The following is a 20,137-nucleotide window of genomic DNA, read 5'->3' as shown; positions in this document are numbered from 1 at the left end:
GCGGTGTCGCCACGAAGGCGAGCACCGATGCCGGGCCACCCGTCGACGTCGAGTCCTCAACGACGACGCTGACGAAACCGTCACCGGTGACGTCGGTTTGTTCAGCTCCCTCGACGTCGAACGTCGACGCCGCTTCGACCCAGAGCCCTGGGGAGACGGGGAAGGATTAGTTACTTACCTGTAATCCTAGTTCTCTTCCAGGGGTATCCTCATCAAAGTCATAAGCATTAGAATATTCCCGCCCATGCGCGGGACCCCGGAAACAATATATTATATGTGCCCCACATATATATAGACATATATATATAAATATATATATATAAAAATAAGCAATTGCAGCCAAATAAAACAATAGAGCTGGAATATGCCGTGAAGAATTTCCACCATACAGTGTATTTTGCATTAGAAACATGAGAAACAACACCAATGCTTGTTTAGAAACTGTTTTAATGCTTAGAAAACAGTAGAAATTCTCATAACACACTGTAAGCATATACAGCTCCCAGGCTGCATGGCAAAATCCCAGTCTAAAAAGACTGAAAAGCTAACCTGTAGCTGAATGTACTAAAACTGACGCTGTGCCTTTAAGGCACCTCTGCCCCTAGCTTCCCATCATGCCTCAGGGGTTACAGTTAGGTCAGTTGTTCTTTTCAGGGACTGAAAACCAAACCATGGTAATAACAGGTTAAAAACCATCTCCTATGTAATAAACAAAGTCCTTTGCCCGGGGAGGCGGGAGGGTTGCTTATGACTTTGATGAGGATACCCCTGGAAGAGAACTAGGATTACAGGTAAGTAACTAATCCTTCTCTTCCAGGGGATCCTCATCAATAGTCATAAGCATTAGAATAGAGTAGCGAGCCTCACCTCATCCCTGCGGGCAAAGGAATCAACAGATAACATTCATATCCGTAGGCCCAAAAATAGGCCTTATTCTACCCAAATAGGTTTCTCAAGGAGGCTTGCCCTACTTGAGAATCCGCTCTGGAATCAGACTCTAGGCAATAATGCCTTGTAAAGGTATGGACTGATTTCCATGTCGCAGCCTTGCATATTTCCGACATAGGAATGTCATGCAAAAAAGCTATTGTGGCTGCTTTCCCTCTAGTGGAATGAGCTTTGGGTGATTGCAACAAAGGTTTGCCAGCCAGCTGGTATGCTAGTTTGATACAAGAGACAATCCATCTGGAGATGGATCTTTTGGCTGCTGCAAACCCGGTCCTCATAGCACCATAATTGACAAAGAGTTGGTCTGTCTTTCTGGTGTCCTTCGTTCTTTCTAGGTAAAACTTTAGCACCCGTTTAAGATCTAACGAGTGCAACGACCTCTCAGCTGGGGTCGATGGGTTAGGAAAGAACGAAGGAAGGGTAATCGTTTGATTTATATGAAAATCCGATACCACCTTCGGAAGAAAAGATGGGTGAGCCCTCATTACTACTCTGTTGTGGTGAAACACAGTGTAAGGTTCCTTGGTGCAGAGTGCTTGTATCTCGCTAACCCTGCGCGCAGAGGTTATTGCCACCAAGAAGGCCGCCTTCCAAGTGAGATGCTGCAAGGAGGCCTTGTGTATAGGCTCAAACGGTGTAGACATCAGTCTGGAGAGAACCAGGTTCAACTCCCAGGGAGGAGAAGGATTTCTCACAGGGGGATAGACCTTCTTTAATCCCTGAAGGATATCTTTCACCACTGGAACTTGAAAAAACGATGTTTGTGTAGGAGATTTTCTGTACGCTACTATAGCGGATAGATGAACCCTAATAGAAGCGTATTTCAACCCTGATGCCGCTAAGTATAGGAGGTATGGAAGGACTACCTCTTCTTGTCCTTTGGTGGGATCAAAGCCATGGTCCTTACACCAAATGAAAAATCTTTTCCACTTGAACGCATAAGACGCCCTTGTGGAAGGTCTCTTTGCCTCTCTTAAAATATTCATACATTCCGGAGGCAGATTTAAGTGTCCATATTGCAAGACCTCAGGAGCCATGCAGTCAGGTTCAGCGACGGGAGGTTGGGATGCAGGATCCTCCCTTTCATCTTGCTCAGCAGGCCTGGCCTGCACGGCAGACGTCTGTGTGGACACAGCGACAGATGTAACGGGTCTGGATACCACCATTGTCGCGGCCAATCCGGAGCAATTAGGATCATGTCCATGCTCGATCTGATGAGCTTGGCCACCACCTTCGGAATCAGTGCCAGAGGGGGAAAAGCATAAGCGAACATTCCTGTCCACTCCAGCAGGAGAGCGTTCCCATGCGTCCCTGGCCGGTGGAACCTGGACGCGAAGGCGTGGCATTTGGCGTTTTCGTCGTCCGCAAATAAGTCTATGTCTGGACGACCCCAGCAACGGAAGAGTTCTTCGACTACTTCGTCGTTTAGCACCCAGTCTGGCTGATCTTCGGAGTGCCTGCTGAGTGCGTCCGCTTTTGTGTTTAGCTCGCCTGGAAGGTGCACTGCCACCACCGACAGTCCCCGAGCCAGAAGCCAGTGCCAGATTGTCTGGGCCTCCAGAGACAGAGGGCGAGATCGAGTTCCTCCCTGCTTGTTCAGATAGAACATAGTTGTAGTGTTGTCCGTCTGAACCAGGATTTTGTCCGTTGTTATTGCTGGAAAGAACGCTTTGAGCGCCAGATGAACTGCTCGAAGCTCCAGCATGTTGATGTGGCATGTCTGAAGTTTGGTCGACCAGCGACCCTGAATCTGAAGATGACCCATGTGCGCACCCCAGCCTTCTAGAGATGCGTCCGTTACCACAGACAGCGAAGGAAGAGGTTGCTGAAAAGGGACTCCCTGCAGGACATTCCGAGGGCGAGTCCACCACTGTATTGAGGTCAGTGCTGCTTGAGACAAGATGATTCGATCCTCCCAATCTCCAGACGCTTGGTCCCACTGATCCTCCACAGACTCTTGTAGAGGCCGCATCCTCAACCTGGCGTTCGGTATTAGGAAGATGCAGGACGACATGGAGCCCAATAGAGACGCTACTTCTAGCACCTTTGGACGAGGAAACTGAAGTAACTTTTTGTATTTGTGCCCCATGGAAGACAGTCGCTCCTGCGAAGGAAACGCTCTTCCTAACTTTGTGTCTAGAACTGCTCCCAGATAGTGGATAGTTTGCGTGGGCTGCAGGACCGATTTTTCTATGTTCACGTGGAGGCCGAGCCTGTGTAGTTGTTGGAGACACAGGTGACAGTCTTTGGTGGCTTGACGAGGGGACGGACTCTTCAGGAGCCAGTCGTCTAGATATGGGTACACAAAGAGACCTTTTTTGTGTAGACACGCCGCTACCACTGCCATGCACTTGGTGAAGACCCTTGGTGCGGATTTGAGTCCGAAAGGAAGCACTTTGAACTGGTAATGCTTGGTCCCTACCAGGAACCTCAAGTACTTTCGATGACCTGGTGTAATAGGAATGTGGAAGTACGCGTCTTGTAAATCCACCGAACACATCCAATCTCCGATTTGTAGATGAGGACATATTTGGTGGAGTGCCAACATGCGAAACTTCTCTTTGACCACCACTTTGTTGAGGAGTCGAAGATCCAAAATCGGTCTGAATTTGCCTTTTTGATCTTTTTTGGGGACAAGGAAATATCTTGAGTACACTCCTTTCCCCCTTTGGGATAGGGGTACCTCTTCGATTGCGTTTTTCTTTAAGAGGACGCTCACTTCCCTTTTGAGGAGCTCTAGTTGGTACGAGCGAGACTTTTTTGGAGGAATCGGTTGTGGTTTCTTCCGGAAACGTAGCGCATATCCATTGCGCAGTATATTCAGCACCCACCGATCTTTTGTGATGCTGACCCACTCTGCCAGGTGTTGTGCAGCACTTCCTCCCACTGGAGTGGGTAACGCCGCCAGAGGAAGCCACTGCTCAGGCCTTGCCTCCTCTAGGCGTGGTAGAGGACTGATGATGTCCGCCTCTGCCTCTGCTCGACCTTCCTCCTCTGTATTGCGGCTTTCCTTGTGGCTTGCTTTGAGACCATTGAGGGGTTTGAACCCTCTGTTGGCCTCCCCGGTTCTTGTTGGTCTTGAAGCGTCGTTTGAACGGCCCTTTCTGTTTTTCCAGACCAACTGCCTTCACTGTGTCTAACTCAGTTTTCATACGGGTCATTTCCTGATCGGCATGCTCCCCGAAGAGTGAAGATCCGGAAAAAGGTAGATTGAGGATGCGCTGCTGGGCATCTGGTTTGAGTCCAGTTAAACGTAGCCAAGAGGATCTCCTCGCACATATCCCATGTGAGTAGGCATGTCCTGCTAGAAGGGCGTTATCCGCTGATGAACTAATCATTTGGTTTGCCACCAAACAGCCCTCCATCATCGTCTCCTCAAAGTCCTGCTGGTCCTCCTTGGGCAATTTCCCTTTGAATCGTTCCATGGAGTCCCATAGGGCTCTATCGTACCTTCCCAGAAGGGCTGATGCACTAGAGACTTTCAGGGATGAAGCTGCTGTGCTGCATACCTTGCGACCCCAAGAATCTTGCGTCTTGCTGTCTTTGTCAGGAGGAACTGACGAAGAAGGAGCGACTGTGTGATTCTTCCTAGCTGAGGCTACTATAACTGAGTCCGCCGCAGGCTCTCCTTTAACAAAGATAGGATCTGAGTCGGCCGGCCTATATTTCTTCTGGATACGTGCCGGTACTGCCCTGATCGCTGCTGGCGTGAGGAAAACCTCTTTGATTGGGTCCATTATCCCTGGAACCAATGGGAGCAAAGGCCGTGTATATGATTTGTGATGAAGGGTCTCAAAAATCACAGTAGTGGACACCTCTGGAATAGCCATCTCTATATTAAGTTTGTGAGCACCCCTTTGCAAGACGTCCAGATACGTGTTGACGTCGTCAAGCGGGGAAGCTCTTGAGCGAGGACTGTCTGCCAGCGTTGGAGAGTAATCCCCTTTAGAAGATCTAGATGAAGAAGAAGAGGAGGATGATGGAGTTCTTCTTCTCCTGTGGTGAGAATTCCCCTTCCTCACTGGTGTCCTAGGTCGTTCCTCCCTTCGAGGAGAACGTCTCGAACTCTCAGTCCGTACCTCCTTTCTCGGTGTTCGAGATCTGGGTTGTTCCCTCCTTGGTGATCGGGAGACCCTGGGGGTATGCGATCTGTCCGCTCTTCTCTCTCGTGAGCGTGATCGGTGAATGGCAGGACTCTGTCCATCTGCCTCTTCTGCCAGCTGCTGAAGAGGGGACCTGTGGACTGGACTCAAGTACCTTTGTAGTCTCTCCGTTGCTCCAGAATCCTTCCATTTACTCAACGGACCATACCATCTTGGCGAGAGTCTTGCCTGTGTGATGTACCGCCGCTGGGGACTCTTTTGCACAGGACTCCTACTCCTAGAAGAGGACCTCGATGAACCAGAGGCACTTAAGGAGGAATGGAGCGAAGCAGATTGTGTCACTAGGACTGTTGAAGGCACTGAAGGAGATCTCCGTCTCACCGGTGTTGGAGGACGCCTCCAAAGCCTTTCCCTCGACGTCGAACGCCTCTGCGGAGTCGACGGAGTGATCAAATTCGACGTTGATGCTTCGACGTTGACCTGTGGTCCCTCGACGTCGATCGGCGATGACGAGCCTCGACGTCGAACGGCGTCGTTCTGCCGTCGACGGAGGTCTCGACGTCGAACGGCGTTTTTGCCCTGCCGTCGACGGAGGTCTCGACGTCGAACGGCGTTGCCCTGCCGTCGACGGAGGTCTCGACGTCGACCGACCTTGGTCTGTCGGCGACGGAGAAGTCAATCGACGTTGTCCTGTCGTCGACGATGCCCTCGACGTTGACCTGACATGCGATGTCGAGCGCCAACGTGCCGTCGATGACGATCCCTTCCTCGACGGCGAGCGTCCGAGGGGGCTTCTACTCCTCGACGCCGAGCGCCTCCGTGGAGACGTCGGCGGAGGTGTCACACTCTTAGAAGCCTGTCGACGTTGAGACGACGGCGGGTGTGATCTGTGCCTCGACGCCGATCGTCGCCTGGTTGACGACGGCGGAGGTGATTTAAATCTTGACGCCGATCTTCTCGTCGACGGCGATCTCGTGGCTTCTCTCGACGCCGATCGTCGCCTAGTTGACGACGGCGGAGCTTTCTTCGTCGTCGGTGAACTTTTCGACGACGACTCCCTCATCGACGCCGGTCCCGACGTCGACGGAGCTTTTTCTCTCGAACTGTCCATCAGATGTCGTTTTTTCAGCGCCGAGCCCGGCGCTGAGGTTGATGGACGCTCTGACTTGCCTTTGGAGGGAGTTCTGGGTCTCTTTGAACTCTTCCTCTCTGTAGATCTTCCTCTCATGGATCTCTGGGCCAGACCAAAGAGCCTGTTCCTCTATCTGTCTTTAAGAGTCCTGTCAGACAGATTTTTACAATGTGAACAGTCTTTAGGATCATGATCCTCTGGCAAACATAAAATACAGACCTCATGAGAGTCTGTTCTTGCCTTCTTGTGGCCACAAGCAGGGCAATCATCAAATAATGAGGGCATCCTGACAGGAAAACCTCCCAAAAAATCGACTGCTAAGCAGCTATTTACTTGACCCTGATGTTAAAAGCCAAAGTAAATCAAAAAATTGTTCTATAGAAGATTTTCTGACTGAAAAAGGCAGAAAAGTGTGGAGCTGTGTATCCAGGGTCCTTCCTGAAGGAGCCGGAAAGAACAACTGACCTAACTGTAACCCCTGAGGCATGATGGGAAGCTTGGGGCAGAGGTGCCTTAAAGGCACAGCGTCAGTTTTAGTACATTCAGCTACAGGTTAGCTTTTCAGTCTTTTTAGACTGGGAATTTGCAATGCAGCCTGGGAGCTGTATATGCTTACAGTGTGTTATGAGAATTTCTACTGTTTTCTAAGCATTAAAACAGTTTCTAAACAAGCATTGGTGTTGTTTCTCATGTTTCTAATGCAAAATACACTGTATGGTGGAAATTCTTCACGGCATATTCCAGCTCTATTGTTTTATTTGGCTGCAATTGCTTATTTTTATATATATATATTTATATATATATGTCTATATATATGTGGGGCACATATAATATATTGTTTCCGGGGTCCCGCGCATGGGCGGGAATATTCTAATGCTTATGACTATTGATGAGGATCCCCTGGAAGAGAACATACTGTAGTCATCCCTCTCGACGCCGTAGTCGGTGCAATCGACGGAGAATGGGGACGCTTGCTGGACTTCCTGCCTCTGGGGAGCCCCCCAGAGGCCTCAGCATGGGCAGATGAAGCCCCTCCAGACCCACCTCGTGCTTGCAGTCTTCTCTCCTCCATGCCTTGGAGCCTGATCTTCTTTCTGTCTCTCAGGGTCCTGGCTGTCAATCCCTGGCAGATCTCACACTCATCAGGGTTATGAGAGGAGGGAAGGCAGAGGATACACACTTCATGTGGGTCAGTCTTGGCCTTCTTCCTGGAACACTCCGGGCATTTGTCAAATAATGCAGGCATATTCAACAAAAAGACTGCCCCAAAAGCACACCAAAGAAGAATTAACCAAAGTACTTTGAACAAAGTACCAAAAAACACTTGAAAAAGTGAGAAATCACAAAAATAAATCCCAAAAGGGAGAGCTCAATGCTCCAGGGTCCTGCTAGCAGGAGCCGGAAAAAAGAACTGAAAGTAAAAGGGACCTGCAGTGCATTCTGGGATACTGTGAAGTTCTGGAAGGTTCTCTTAAAGGCACAGTATCCTGTTTTGAGCCACATAATGGAAGCCTATGGGGCTTGTCTGTCCAGGTCTTTCTCTCTATTATTCCAGAGGGTTTTTGCTGTTAAAGCAAGGGAAATCTGGACAGGCTTTGCTGTTTGTGGATTTTGGTGGAATTTCTAGTTGAAGTACTGGACAGTGTAGCCTGTGGATATAGGCTGCATTATCTGTCTTTAATTCTCTCTTAAGTGTCTGTGCAGTTCTGCATTTTTCGACACCTTGAGAGATTATTTTTGATTGCTTCGGGGTCCACGCACATGGGCGGGACTATTCACTAGATTATGACTATACACAGAGATCCCCTACTACAGAAAGGGCTTTTCTCTCCTTGTCAGACATTTCATAAGAAACACTTAACAATCCTGAAGAAAAAAGGTGAAGAAATCCTCAAATAGAGTAGAAGTGAGCAGAGCTCAAAGGAGACTCCCTTAGCACAACGTGCAGTAGAAAATCTGCGTCTCTGAGGTTCTCTCAGGAGGGTTCAATGGGGTGAGGCTGTTCTGATTGGCTGTTGCTTAGCTTTGGTCTCTTTTGCAAAAAGAGGTGGATATGCTACAAAAGGAAATGAGGCCTAGGCCTTTTTCTTTCTCTTTTATACCTACTGCTATGTTATTTTTGTTACCGAGACTCCCATTCCGACGACTGGGAATGATACAAGCTATGGGAATCTATGAAAGTTCCAATACTGGGGCAATATAACAATCACAATAATTGAAGGCAAAGAGATGTCTGAAAGAGAAAAGGCATATAACACAAATTTTGTATGAAAATGTGTTGTTTTATATAATGTAATCACATTATTTTAAATCCAGTGCATGGTGTCCCAAGTGATTGTGAAACCTATATTTCAAGGATGTGACTCTTTGTGACATAAAAACAAGGTTTCATCAAAAATCGAGAAAAGCAACCATTAGATCAATACATAATATGTGGTTGCACCCTACTAATACAGTAATAGTGGCTGACAAATGGTTCGCTTCACTTAATCGACGACGTTTCGACCCACTTAACAATGTGAGGTCCCATCAGTACCTAGCAATGGAGGAGCACCTAAAAAAATGATAACCATAGTTTCAGTAATGGTTTTGTGGTGAAAAATAAGAGAAAAGCTTCAAAAAGGTAGATTTTCAGTTGCTAATCATACCTGGGGATGACTGTCAGATAATGTGGTGTGCACCGTGTGGGAGTATAAAGGAAGAAGGGTCTTCACATAGGGCCCAGTCAGGCAGGCACTGTGGGAATGAGAAATGAGGAATATTTCAAGTATTTACGGGCACACGGGGTAAAAGCTGGAAGTCACCAGCTGTGAATTTAAGTTCAACTTACCCGATAGTGGGGAGGGTACTGACAGTCAGGGAGGCTCAAGATTGAAAGCCTTAATAATTAAATATAAAAGGCGATAAGCTATTGTAAGAAATTTCTGAAAGAAGGGTTCAAACACCCAGTAAATACGTATGTTGCACAGGTGGTATATATTGGTCAAATGGAGAAAACTCTTAACCGTGGTAAAGGACTGAACTCTAAATTAGCCTCAGAAGAAAATTACGACAATCTGTCTTTTTGTAACCTAAAAATAGACAGTGAAATGAGTGAATAAACATTCACCCAATTTCCAGGACGGAGTACAGATGCCCCATGAGGATGTAATGTGGCTCTGATCAGGACATTTGATTAGGACACTGCCGGAAGGGTTTAAGGACCAAGACCTTAGGAGGTGACTCTTGACTTGGTTGTTGTTGAATGTGCTGTGGATTTTACACAGTGAATCACAGAGAAGAGCTCCAACTTTTGTCGCTGGGGCACTGAACAAAAAAACAAAAAAATGTAATTCCACTATCACCAGAGGGCGCCATATATAACCTGATGCTGTCAAATCCAGAGTGGACAGTGCCACTGTGTGCCACCTGGGGGTGCTAGAGAGCAATTGCATGGGAAATATTTTTTGGATCAACTTTAGCAGCCGGAGAATATTCATTCATAAGTTGATGAATAAGTGGGAAGTAGTACTGCAGACGTCAATCCCTGCATGTTCTCTAAACACTGATAACTATTGAATCAACTTTCTTATGGTTGGTGATGATGCTGACAGGATGTAGGGATTTAGGACTAAGACTAGTAACCTTACGCGTAGTAGGGACATTCAAGCACGCTCCGATAATGGGGGATCCATTAGGTTTGGTTTTCTAGACACCTTCAGAATCTTGCCTTCCTCAGACCGTAGAGGCGTCTTGGAGAACCCTACAGCATTCAAGCTCCTGGAAGGCACTGAGGGACATATGGGTCAAACTGCCTCCAAATGCTTGCTCGAATAGGATCGGACCCCTCTTAAACGTACCTGGTGTTAAGCAGTGAGGGCACCACAAGTGGAGGAGCTGCCTCTGCTTTCCCACAGGGAGGTCCTGCACAGCGTCAGCTTATCCCTTAGTCAAGGAGTTACTAACACTGCCTTGCTTCACTCTTACAAGGTCCTGGAAATCTTCAGGTGACCAAAAGTTAAAGCAGAGGGCAAAGGATCAGATTTGTGGAAGCAGTAGTCACAGAGGACGCTTACTGGAGCAAAAAGCTGAGGGCCATGTACTCTAAACTCACTTGGTGCAAGTCACAGAATGATACATGCAGACTGCAGCGTATGGCATCCTTTCGCCATGTGCACAACTTCTCTAAACTGCACAAGGACAGAGTGAAATTACCCTGCCCTGGCCACTGGCCAAGGGTATTTAAGAAAATTCCAAGACCGAGTGGGACCAACCAGAGTGGGAAAAAACATATTCCCAACCAAAACCATGTGGAGAGCAAATGGAGCACAACTGACCAAACCTGTGTCATGGCCGCCTCTAAGCAAAGAATGGAATCCCGATCTCCAACCTGCGGGTACCCAGTATCCTAATAGACTGGACAAAGATGAACTGTACGCACCAGTGCACGTGGCACGTTAGTTGGTGATGGAGAGTCTAACATTCATATTGGTCTGCTGTACTAAAAGGCAGTCAGAGAGCTTCAGACGTGTGTACCTTAGGTGTCATATTGTTGGTGATGGAGAATGCCAGGTGCTGCAGAATACTCTCCATGGTGTGGTAGTGCTGCTGCCGGGTCGTACGCAGGTACTTCTGCAGAGCTCTTGCCATGGATGGAAAGATTGCCTGTGCCGCCACTCGAGGGTCCATCACTTCCGCTGGCGACTGCGGTGGCTGCTCCTCTTCCTGCAGTCGCTTAATGTGTGTGAAAGCCTCTTCCACTGCAACCACAAGCCTGCAGAGGGTACACAAGAGCCTGGCTGAGGACCCATTGAATGAAAGAAACGCGACATCTGGTACCCAAGGAACTGCGCTTAATACAGCTTTAGTTTGACATTTTATAAATCAAAAGGATAATGTCTGCAAGTGTTAGTAACAAAATGATGCCCAACAATGTCTGATGCAACTTACAAAATGGCTGCCATTTAGTCAGCAACATAATACTTTAACTTTCATACAATAAACTAAGCTAGTAAAACAGACCTCATGCATAAATGTATTAAAATATGACTTGCTTTAAATCAAGCAGTGGCAGATCGCTTCTACCAGTCCTACTAGCTCTGCCAAGGCTGTTGAGATTCTGGGGTGGGGGGGTTGTACGGGGGAAAAACAGGGCTTGGGGGTGTTTCTTGGGGGAGAACATGATGGAAAGCACAACAGTGAATGCGAGGGGGTGGGGAAGCAAACAAAGGAGAGAGCAACACAGAGTGCGGGGTGTGTTCAGGAAGGGAGAACGAGCTGGAAAGAGCAACACAGAATGCAGTGGCTGTATTCTATGAGGGGGGCATCACTCCAAGAAGATAGAAACAGAAAACATGGCGTAGGATGGGTTGCAGGGGGAGGAGCACACAAGGGACAGAACAGAACGCAGTAAGGGGGTGACGGGGAAACATGTGGAAGAGATCAACATGGAAGCTGGGCTGCTTAGAGGTGGAAGCAGAATAGAGAGAGAACAACACGTAGCAAGCGGGCATTTTGCAGGTGAGGGAAGCATACAAGGTAGAGAGCAACGCAGAGATGAGGCAGGGAGAAGCACACGAGGGAGAGAGCAACAGAGCATTGGGGAGAGGTGATGTTTGGGGGAGAAACACTTGTTAAAGAGAGCAACATGAGGGGTGAGGGTGTCACAGAAGGCACGGAGGAGTCAGCAACACGGAGTGAGAAGTGGCAGAAGTACATGAAGGAGTTAGAAACACGGGGAAAGGTGAGGGAAGAGCACAAGAGGATGGAGATGGAAACCACATGCCCCCCCGCGCCCGGAGAGTTCATCCAAAAAGAAGTAACGTGTCAATAAATATAAGGGTGTCTGAGCTATATGGGTGAGTGAGTGACTATGTGCCTGGCTGTACAGGTAGTATGAGTGGCTGTATTGGTGACTGAATGGTTGTGTGAGTGGTTGTACGAGTGAGTGGGTGTGTGAGTGGCTCTATGGAGGAGAGGGTGGGTGTGTGAGTACTGGTATGGGTCTGTGAATCAATATGAGTGGTTGTGTGGGTGGCTGTACGAGAGGTTATATGAGGTGGGAGGGTTCTGTGGATGATGTCATCAGTGATTTTACTGACCATGTCATGAGTGATGGAATATGTGAGGTAATAAGGAGTGCATTGCGGGGGAATACGTTCTAGTTAACTCAGGTAACTAGAACTACTGAATTTCCAAACACCAAATGGTGGTCGACGTTGCCCCAAAGTGAGAGACAAAAACCAGACAATTCCGGATCCAGAAAAGAATTCCTGCTGCAAAACAAAGGTTACAAGGGCGTTCTAGTTAGGTTCAGATTTTACACACACAAAACCATAGAAATTCACCAGTTATGGTTTTCTCAAGCAACTATAATTTGTACCCTAAAGTAACTATAACTCGTACCCCCAACATGCACAGTTCTCTCATCAATATTTTCGCTGCAAATGTTGCAGTGCTATTATCAATGATGTCATAGAAGATGTCATGAGTGATGTAATATGTGGGGCACACTTTGAAATTTGACATATTTGTATTGATAGCGCATTAGAAGGGTTTGCTCTAGTATATAATTTTTTTAGACCGTGCCGCCAGAAGGGACTCTGCACCAAGGCCTTCAAAGTGGAAGGCCCAGGTTGCAAAGTTGTGGTCAGAAGGTAGGCCTTGCAAGACTAATAACTCTACAGCTGTGCAAACAAGCACTGCACAAGAAGCACTCTAGTGTTGGGTGCGCTAAGGGTGAATTTAACTGTACTTCTTCTGAAGTGCCCAAGCAATTGGTATTTGGGAGATAAATATACAAGCCAGCACCACTACAAGGAAGAGGAAGGAATATGCTACTTACCAGTATGCATCTGTTCTTGGCATAGAGGGCTGCAGAGTGGTACATTTATGAATAGATCGCCATCTGGTGTTGGGCTCGGATGATTGCACTTTGTTTTTCTTCTGGAGAAGTCTTTGTCGTCATAGGTGACTCCTCCTCTCGGTGTTAGTGCGCATGGGCATCGGCTCCATCCTTAGATTGTTTTGCCATAGTAGGGTTAGATGGAGTAGTGTAGTGTAGTACATAAAGATATGCCCATGTAAATGTATCTAAATAAGATAATGTTGGGACAGACACAGGTTTCCGGGGAGGCAGGGAGGGCATGTACCACTCTGCAGCCCTCTATGCCAAGAACAGATGCATACTGGTAAGTAGCATATTCCGTTCGAGGCATATGGGCTGCAGATGGTACATTTATGAATAGATTGTACAGCAGTTACCTCCCTAGCGGTGGTCACCAGTGTCTGTCGCAACTGTCTGAAATAGAGTTTTTAATACAGCTTGGCCCACTCTGGCTTGTTGTGCAGCCTGTACATCAACACAGTAGTGCTTTGTGAATGTATGTGGTGTAGACCAAGTTGCTGCTCTACATATGTCATCTAGGGGAATGTTCCCTAAGAATGCCATAGATGCTCCTAGTTTTCTTGTGGAATGAGCTCTAGGAGGAACAGTTAATGTTCTCTTTGCTTTAATGTAACATATTTGTATACATCTTACAATCCATCTTGCGATGCCTGCTTTAGAGATAGGATTGCCCTTATGTGTTGGGGAAAATGCTACAAATAGTTGTTTAGTTTTCCTGAAGTCTTGTGTTCTTTCTATGTAGTACAAAATGGCTCTTTTAACATCTAGTGTATGTAGAGCCCTTTCTGCCACCATCTGTGGCTTTGGAAAGAAGACTGGTAATTCCACTGGCTGATTGATGTGGAATGCTGAAATTACTTTAGGCAAGAATTTTGGGTTTGTTCTAAGAACCACTTTATTCTGGTGTATCTGTAGGAATGGTTCTTGTATTGTTAATGCCTGTAACTCGCTTACTCTTCTGAGTGAGGTAATGGCTATAAGGAATGCCACCTTCCATGTAAGGAATTGTATTTCGCACCTATGCATAGGTTCGAAGGGTGGCCCCATTAGTCTGGTGAGTACTACGTTGAGGTTCCAGACTGGGGAAGGTGGTAATCTTGGTGGAATGACTCTTTTAAGACCTTCCATGAATGCTTTTATCGCTGGTACTCTGAACAGTGATATGCGCTGCCTGTTTTGTAGGTATGCTGCTATAGCTGCTAGATGTACTCTGATAGATGTGTACGCTAGATTACATTGCTGTAAATGTAACAAGTAGCAAATAATCTCCCTTGTTGATACGTCTAGAGGGTTGATATTGTTATTAGTACAGTGTATAGCAAACCTCTTCCACTTAGCTGCATAGCATGCTCTGGTGGTTGGACGTCTCGCTTGTTTAATTATTTCCATGCAATTTGGGGGGAGATCTAAGTACCCAAATTCTAGGATTTCAGGAGCCAGATCGCTAAGTTCAATTGAGTTGGATCTGGGTGCATTATTTCTCCATGGTTCTGTGTAAGGTGCATGGGTAGAATTCGTAGCTTTTGATGTGGCACTTGTGAGAGTTGCAGGAGCGTGGTGAACCACGGCTGTCTTGCCCACGTGGGTGCTACTAGTATCATGGTCATTGAATGTTGTTGCAGTTTCCTGACCACTAATGGGATTAGTGGGAGAGGGGGAAAAGCGTATGCAAATTTGTTGGACCAATTTATCCATAACGCATTGCCCTGCGACAGGTGATGTGGGTACCTGGACGCGAAGCTTTGGCATTTTGCGTTCTGATGAGTGGCAAATAGGTCTATCTCTGGTTGTCCCCATCTTTGGAAGAATGGCTGCAGTATTTGTTGGTGCAGTTCCCATTCGTGTATTTGTTCCGACTGTCTGCTTAAGATGTCTGCTATCTGGTTTTGAACTCCTGGTAGGTGTTCGGCTAACAGATAGATGTTTTGAGGAATGGCCCATCTCCAAATTTCCTGTGCTAGTCTGGATAATTGGAGAGAGTGCGTCCCCCCCTGTTTTTGAATATAATACATTGCTGTCATGTTGTCTGTTCTGATCAGGACTGCTTTGTGGATAACATGTATCTGAAAGGCTTTCAATGCTAGAAACACTGCCAGTAGTTCTAGATAGTTGATGTGCAGTGTTCTTTCCTGCACACTCCACCTTCCTTGTACTGTGTATTTGTCCATATGTGCTCCCCATCCGGTGAGCGATGCGTCTGCTGTTATTGTCACCTGTGGAATTGGCTCTAGGAACGACCGCCCCTTGGTAATGTTTGTTCTGTTCCACCACTTCAGAGAGCGGTGTGTGCGGTCGTCTACCAACACCAGATCCGTAATCTGTCCTTGAGCCTGATTCCACTGTGTCGCTAAGCATTCTTGTAGCGGACGCATTTGTAGTTTTGCATATGGTATTAGCAGTATGCAGGATGACATCATGCCTAATAGCTGCATGAACACTCTTGCTGTTAGTGAGTGTTGTGGCTGAAATCTCTGAATGATTGTAAGCATTATTTGGACTCTGATTGGGTTGGGGTACACTTTGGCTTTTTCTGTGTCTATGGTAGCCCCCAGATATTGTTGAACTTTGTTTGGTTGTAGGTGTGACTTTGTGTAGTTCACCGTGAACCCTAGCTGGTGTAGTAGCTGAATTGTCCTTTGTGTGTGTTGCAGACACTCCTCTTGTGACCTGGCTTTTATTAGCCAGTCGTCCAAGTATGGGAAGACATGAATTTGTTGTCTTCTTAGGTGAGCTGCTACCACTGCCAGGCATTTTGTGAACACCCTTGGTGCCATCGTGACACCAAATGGGAGGACTTTGAACTGATAATGTTGTCCTTCTACCACAAACCTGAGGTATTTCCTGTGGGCTTTGTGAATAGGGATATGAAAGTAAGCGTCTTTTAGATCCAGTGTAGAAAGAAAGTCCCCTTTCTTCAGTAAAGGAAGTACTTGTTGGAGCGTGACCATGTGGAAATGTTCCGAATTTATGTATGCGTTGAGAGGTCTTAGGTCCAGTATTGGCCTTAGAGACCCGTCCTTTTTGGGGATTAGGAAGTATAGGGAGTATACTCCTGTTCCCTGTTGGTGCTGTGGAACCTTCTCTATGGCATGCTTTTCTAGCAGTGATATTACTTCCTGTTTTAACAGTGTCAGGTGATCTTGTTTCATTGGACGCTGTTTGGGGGGGATGTTTGGTGGGGTAGCTGTGAGTTCTAGGCAATAACCATGTTGGATAATTTGTCTTACCCACTTGTCTGATGTGATGTTTTCCCAGACAGGTAGGAACTGTGATAGGCGTCCCCCTACCGGTGTTATATGGTCTGGGGGAAGCTCTATGAAGTCACTGTTTTGGGGTTGGAGAGTTGCGGTTGTTGTTGTTTCCGCGACCTCTACCCTTGTTGTTGTTACCCCTGTATCCACCTCTAGAATTACCTCTGGGTGATGTAGGTGTAAAAGAGGTTTGCTGTTGGTTTGTACCTGTACTTTTGGATCCTCCTCTATAGGTGGATCTACGAAAGGAACCTCTTTGTGTCGGCTGTTGCAATGCTCCCATTGATTTAGCCGTTTCTGTATCCTTTTTCATTTTTTCTAGGGCCTCATCTGTCCCTGTGCCAAAAAGTGTTTTCCCATCAAAAGGTTGGTTAAGTAACGAGGTTTGTACCTCTTGTTTGAATCCTGACACTCTGAGCCATGCATGTCTCCTTAACATGATGCTTGTATTTGTCGACCTTGCCGCAGTTTCTGCCGCGTCTAGGGCGCACTTTATTGAAGTGTTAGTAATTAACTTCCCTTCTTGTATAAGTTGATCAGCTCTCTTTTGATGTTCTTTAGGGAGATGTTTGATGAGTGTTTCTAACTCATCATAATGCGCTCTGTCATACCTTGCAAGTAGTGCTTGCGTATTAGCTATGCGCCAACTGTTTGCCGCTTGAGATGCTACTCTCTTGCCAGAGGCATCTATTAGTTTAGACTCTTTGTCAGGAGGTGGCGCTTCTCCTGTAGATAAAGAGTTTGCTCTCTTGCGAACGTTTGTGACCACTAGTGAGTCTAGAGGAATTTGTCCCTTAATGTATATTGGGTCTTTTGGAGCTGCCCTATATTTTTTATCAATTCTTGGGTTCAATACCCTAGCCCTCACTGGGTCTTTGAATATCTCTGATGTATGACTGAGAAGGCCTTTTAGCATTGGTAGTGTTCCTGATGTTTTTTGTGCAGTAGGTAGTGTCTCTAATAAGAAGTCCTGTACTAGAGGTTCTGTATGTAGGTCTACCTTATGAAATGTTGCTGCTCTAGTAATGAGTTGTGCAAACCCAGTATTGTCATCAGGAGGTGAAGGTTTTGAGGGATATGACTCAAGGTCGGTATCATTACCTGATCCCACATTATACTCCTCCCATGGGTCTGCCTCCTCTGGGATTGTGTCCTCATCATCCCCAGGGTGTCCCCCCTCCCCTGTGTCACTCTCTCCATCTGTTGTAGGTGTAGATGGACGTGTGGGAGGAATATCTGGCCTATTGTGAGGAAGAGGCGAAGATGGTGTGTGAGGTTTGGGAGAAGGGGGAGGAGTTGTATTCGTCCCCATTGTTCTCTTCTTTGGATGAGCCTTGTCGTCCAAATGTTCATGTTTCCTCTTTTTAGGTAGTTCTGTGACTACCTTGCCAGTCTTTGGGTCAATAAACAAAGTCTTTTGTTTAGGATCCGTTCCGTGTTCCTGTGTCGGTACCGCAGTTTTCGGTTCCGAAAGGTGTTTTTTCTTTGAAATGTCCATTTGTATTTTCGGTGCCGAAGTTTTGTTCGGATCCGACTTCTTCGGTATCGAAGATGTCCCCGGTGTCGAGGGTGTTTTCGGCGCCGAAGCGTGCTTCGGTGTCGACATGGACTGCTTCGACTTCGAGCTTTCCTTGACCTGGTGCTTCGGTGTCGATGTGGTCGGTTTATCGGAACCGGAACCACTATGATGGGGGACCGAGTTTTTCGGTTTCTGTTTCGTTGCCGGGCTCGAAGGCGGGGCGTTGGAAACTTTTTTCGGTTGTCTGACCGGGCTCGAGGGCGGGGTCGACACCGTGCGGGGTCTGTTTTTCGGTAAAGGGACGTCGTCACTCACGGTTTGTTGGACGTCGATTTCCTCGACGTCGGACTCGTCCGCTTCTGACCCCGCCTCGTCGGCCTCTTCTTCCTCCTCTTCTGGGTGCTGGTCCTCGAACAGCTCCGGGATTGCTTGTGACTGCATTCTCGATACCTCGTGTCTTCGGGCTCGACGGTTTCTAATCGTCGACTTTGACGAGAACGCTGCACAGGCCTCACAGTCCCTGGATTCGTGTTCAGGGGACAAGCAGAGGTTGCACACTTCGTGTAGGTCCTTGTGTGGGAACTTAGCACCACACGTTGGACATTTTTTGAATGGAGTCCTTTCCATGGACCCCGGGCTGGACTACGTCAAGTTTCTCGTAGTCGTCGTCCTTCGAATCGCGTCGGTATGGAGTGAAGTCGCGTTCGATAACGATACCGTCGATTTGGAAAGGAATACGCGCCGGTTATAACCTTCTTTGTTGAAGTCGGTCCGGAGCGCTTCGATCCTCATCCGAACCCGATGGCGGAAAAAAACAATCTAAGGATGGAGCCGATGCCCATGCGCACTAACACCGAGAGGAGGAGTCACCTATGACGACAAAGACTTCTCCAGAAGAAAAACAAAGTGCAATCATCCGAGCCCAACACCAGATGGCGATCTATTCATAAATGTACCATCTGCAGCCCATATGCCTCGAACACTAGTGCTTTGCCTCCTCATCATCGTCTTGATTAGGGACAGCATGCGCAAGGCCTTGCAGAGCCCAAATCAGAGCAGAGGTTGGTCTTCATCGTCCTATCATATTGCCTTCTGAGACAAGAGGAGAGCTTTTCTCAAACAGATCTGAGTGGGTTCAGATGATGGCAGCTCTGGATCCAGTGGCATCACTGATAAGGGAACAAGCAGCAGAGCTCATGACAAAAGAGTTGAGGGGTGCACGGATCCGGAAGCAGATGAGGCTGAGTCCATCCAGGGTTAGTTGGGTGAGGACCCACTGGAGGCAACCTAAATGGAAGCCCCAATGGAAGTATAGGACTAGGAGACACGCCAGAAGGATCTGAGATCATAATTAACAGATGCAGCAGGATCTCGAAGGCAGAGATGAACTGTGGAGTTAAGAATGGCTGACGGTGCAGGGGCGCACTGGCTCCAGAACCGTAGTCGGATCAGACTTGAGCACCGAAGCTTTATTTTAGAGCACAGACTATGAGCTCCTTCCCTGAAGTGGAAGTTTCCATCAGTCAAAGAGCATTTCTTCTGTTTTCTCTCTGATTTGTCTCTTGAATTTAGACGTGCTCCAAGAAGGCGAACTGGCCTGAGAATGTCCCTGCAAAAAGGGAGCGAGACCGACCCATTTCGTGAGCTCAGCAACATAGAGTTTAGTTTCTTGCTCCTTGATGGCCTTCGGATGACAGAGAGCATCTGCCACAGGATTCAGAGTCGTGCTTGTTTTCAAGGCACAAAAAACAGACCTGGAGTGGGTCTGTTACTGATATCTGTAGGAGACATTTGCTGCACTGTTGAAATCCTATAGTTTTAGGTGCCAAAAAGTGATATTAGAAAAGATAATCTGGTAAATAAAAACCTAAAAAACAGAAAAGAGTTGAGCTACAGCATCAAAGGGTGAGGAAAAAGAGGCCCCAGTGCTGAGAGGTAGGTCCTGTACTTGGCTTCATGTTATCATGCCTGGTGGAGGGACAGTCACAACGCAGGCAGATGGCCACACCTGCTGATGTACAAGACCGATTGCTACAGCTTTGGGGTTCAGGTTGGTCCATAGGGAGATTGATGAGGTGAGAAAACTGCAGTTAGAAGCATCATCGCAAATCACTATACCCAACTCCACCTTAAAAGGGACACGAGTGAGAAGCAGGACCGTGCGCAGGGGTGTCTAGCAGGGGTCTGTGAGGGCATTCAAAACTAAATCTTCAGGACATCCACATTTAACATCCAATAAATTTAAATAGGAACATTGTACACACACTGTGATTAGCTTGAAGAGCTCTTGTGGGTCCA

The 20,137-nt window shown here is 47.3% G+C and overlaps 1 protein-coding gene across 1 annotated transcript in view; it reads right to left on the bottom strand.

Annotated features, from left to right (window-relative positions):
- Window positions 1-20,137, bottom strand: part of VANGL1 (VANGL planar cell polarity protein 1) — a 252,222-nt gene that overhangs the window by 38,028 nt on the left and 194,057 nt on the right. Inside the window, exon 7 of the mRNA XM_078656365.1 lies at window positions 10,699-10,936. Coding sequence (XP_078512491.1) covers window positions 10,699-10,936 — 238 coding nt within the window. The remainder of the gene's footprint in view (window positions 1-10,698; window positions 10,937-20,137) is intronic.

Source organism: Lissotriton helveticus, chromosome 8 (assembly GCF_964261635.1).
Source record: "Lissotriton helveticus chromosome 8, aLisHel1.1, whole genome shotgun sequence".
Lineage (NCBI taxonomy): Eukaryota > Metazoa > Chordata > Amphibia > Caudata > Salamandridae > Lissotriton > Lissotriton helveticus.
This window is presented reverse-complemented; position numbering and strand designations above follow the sequence as displayed.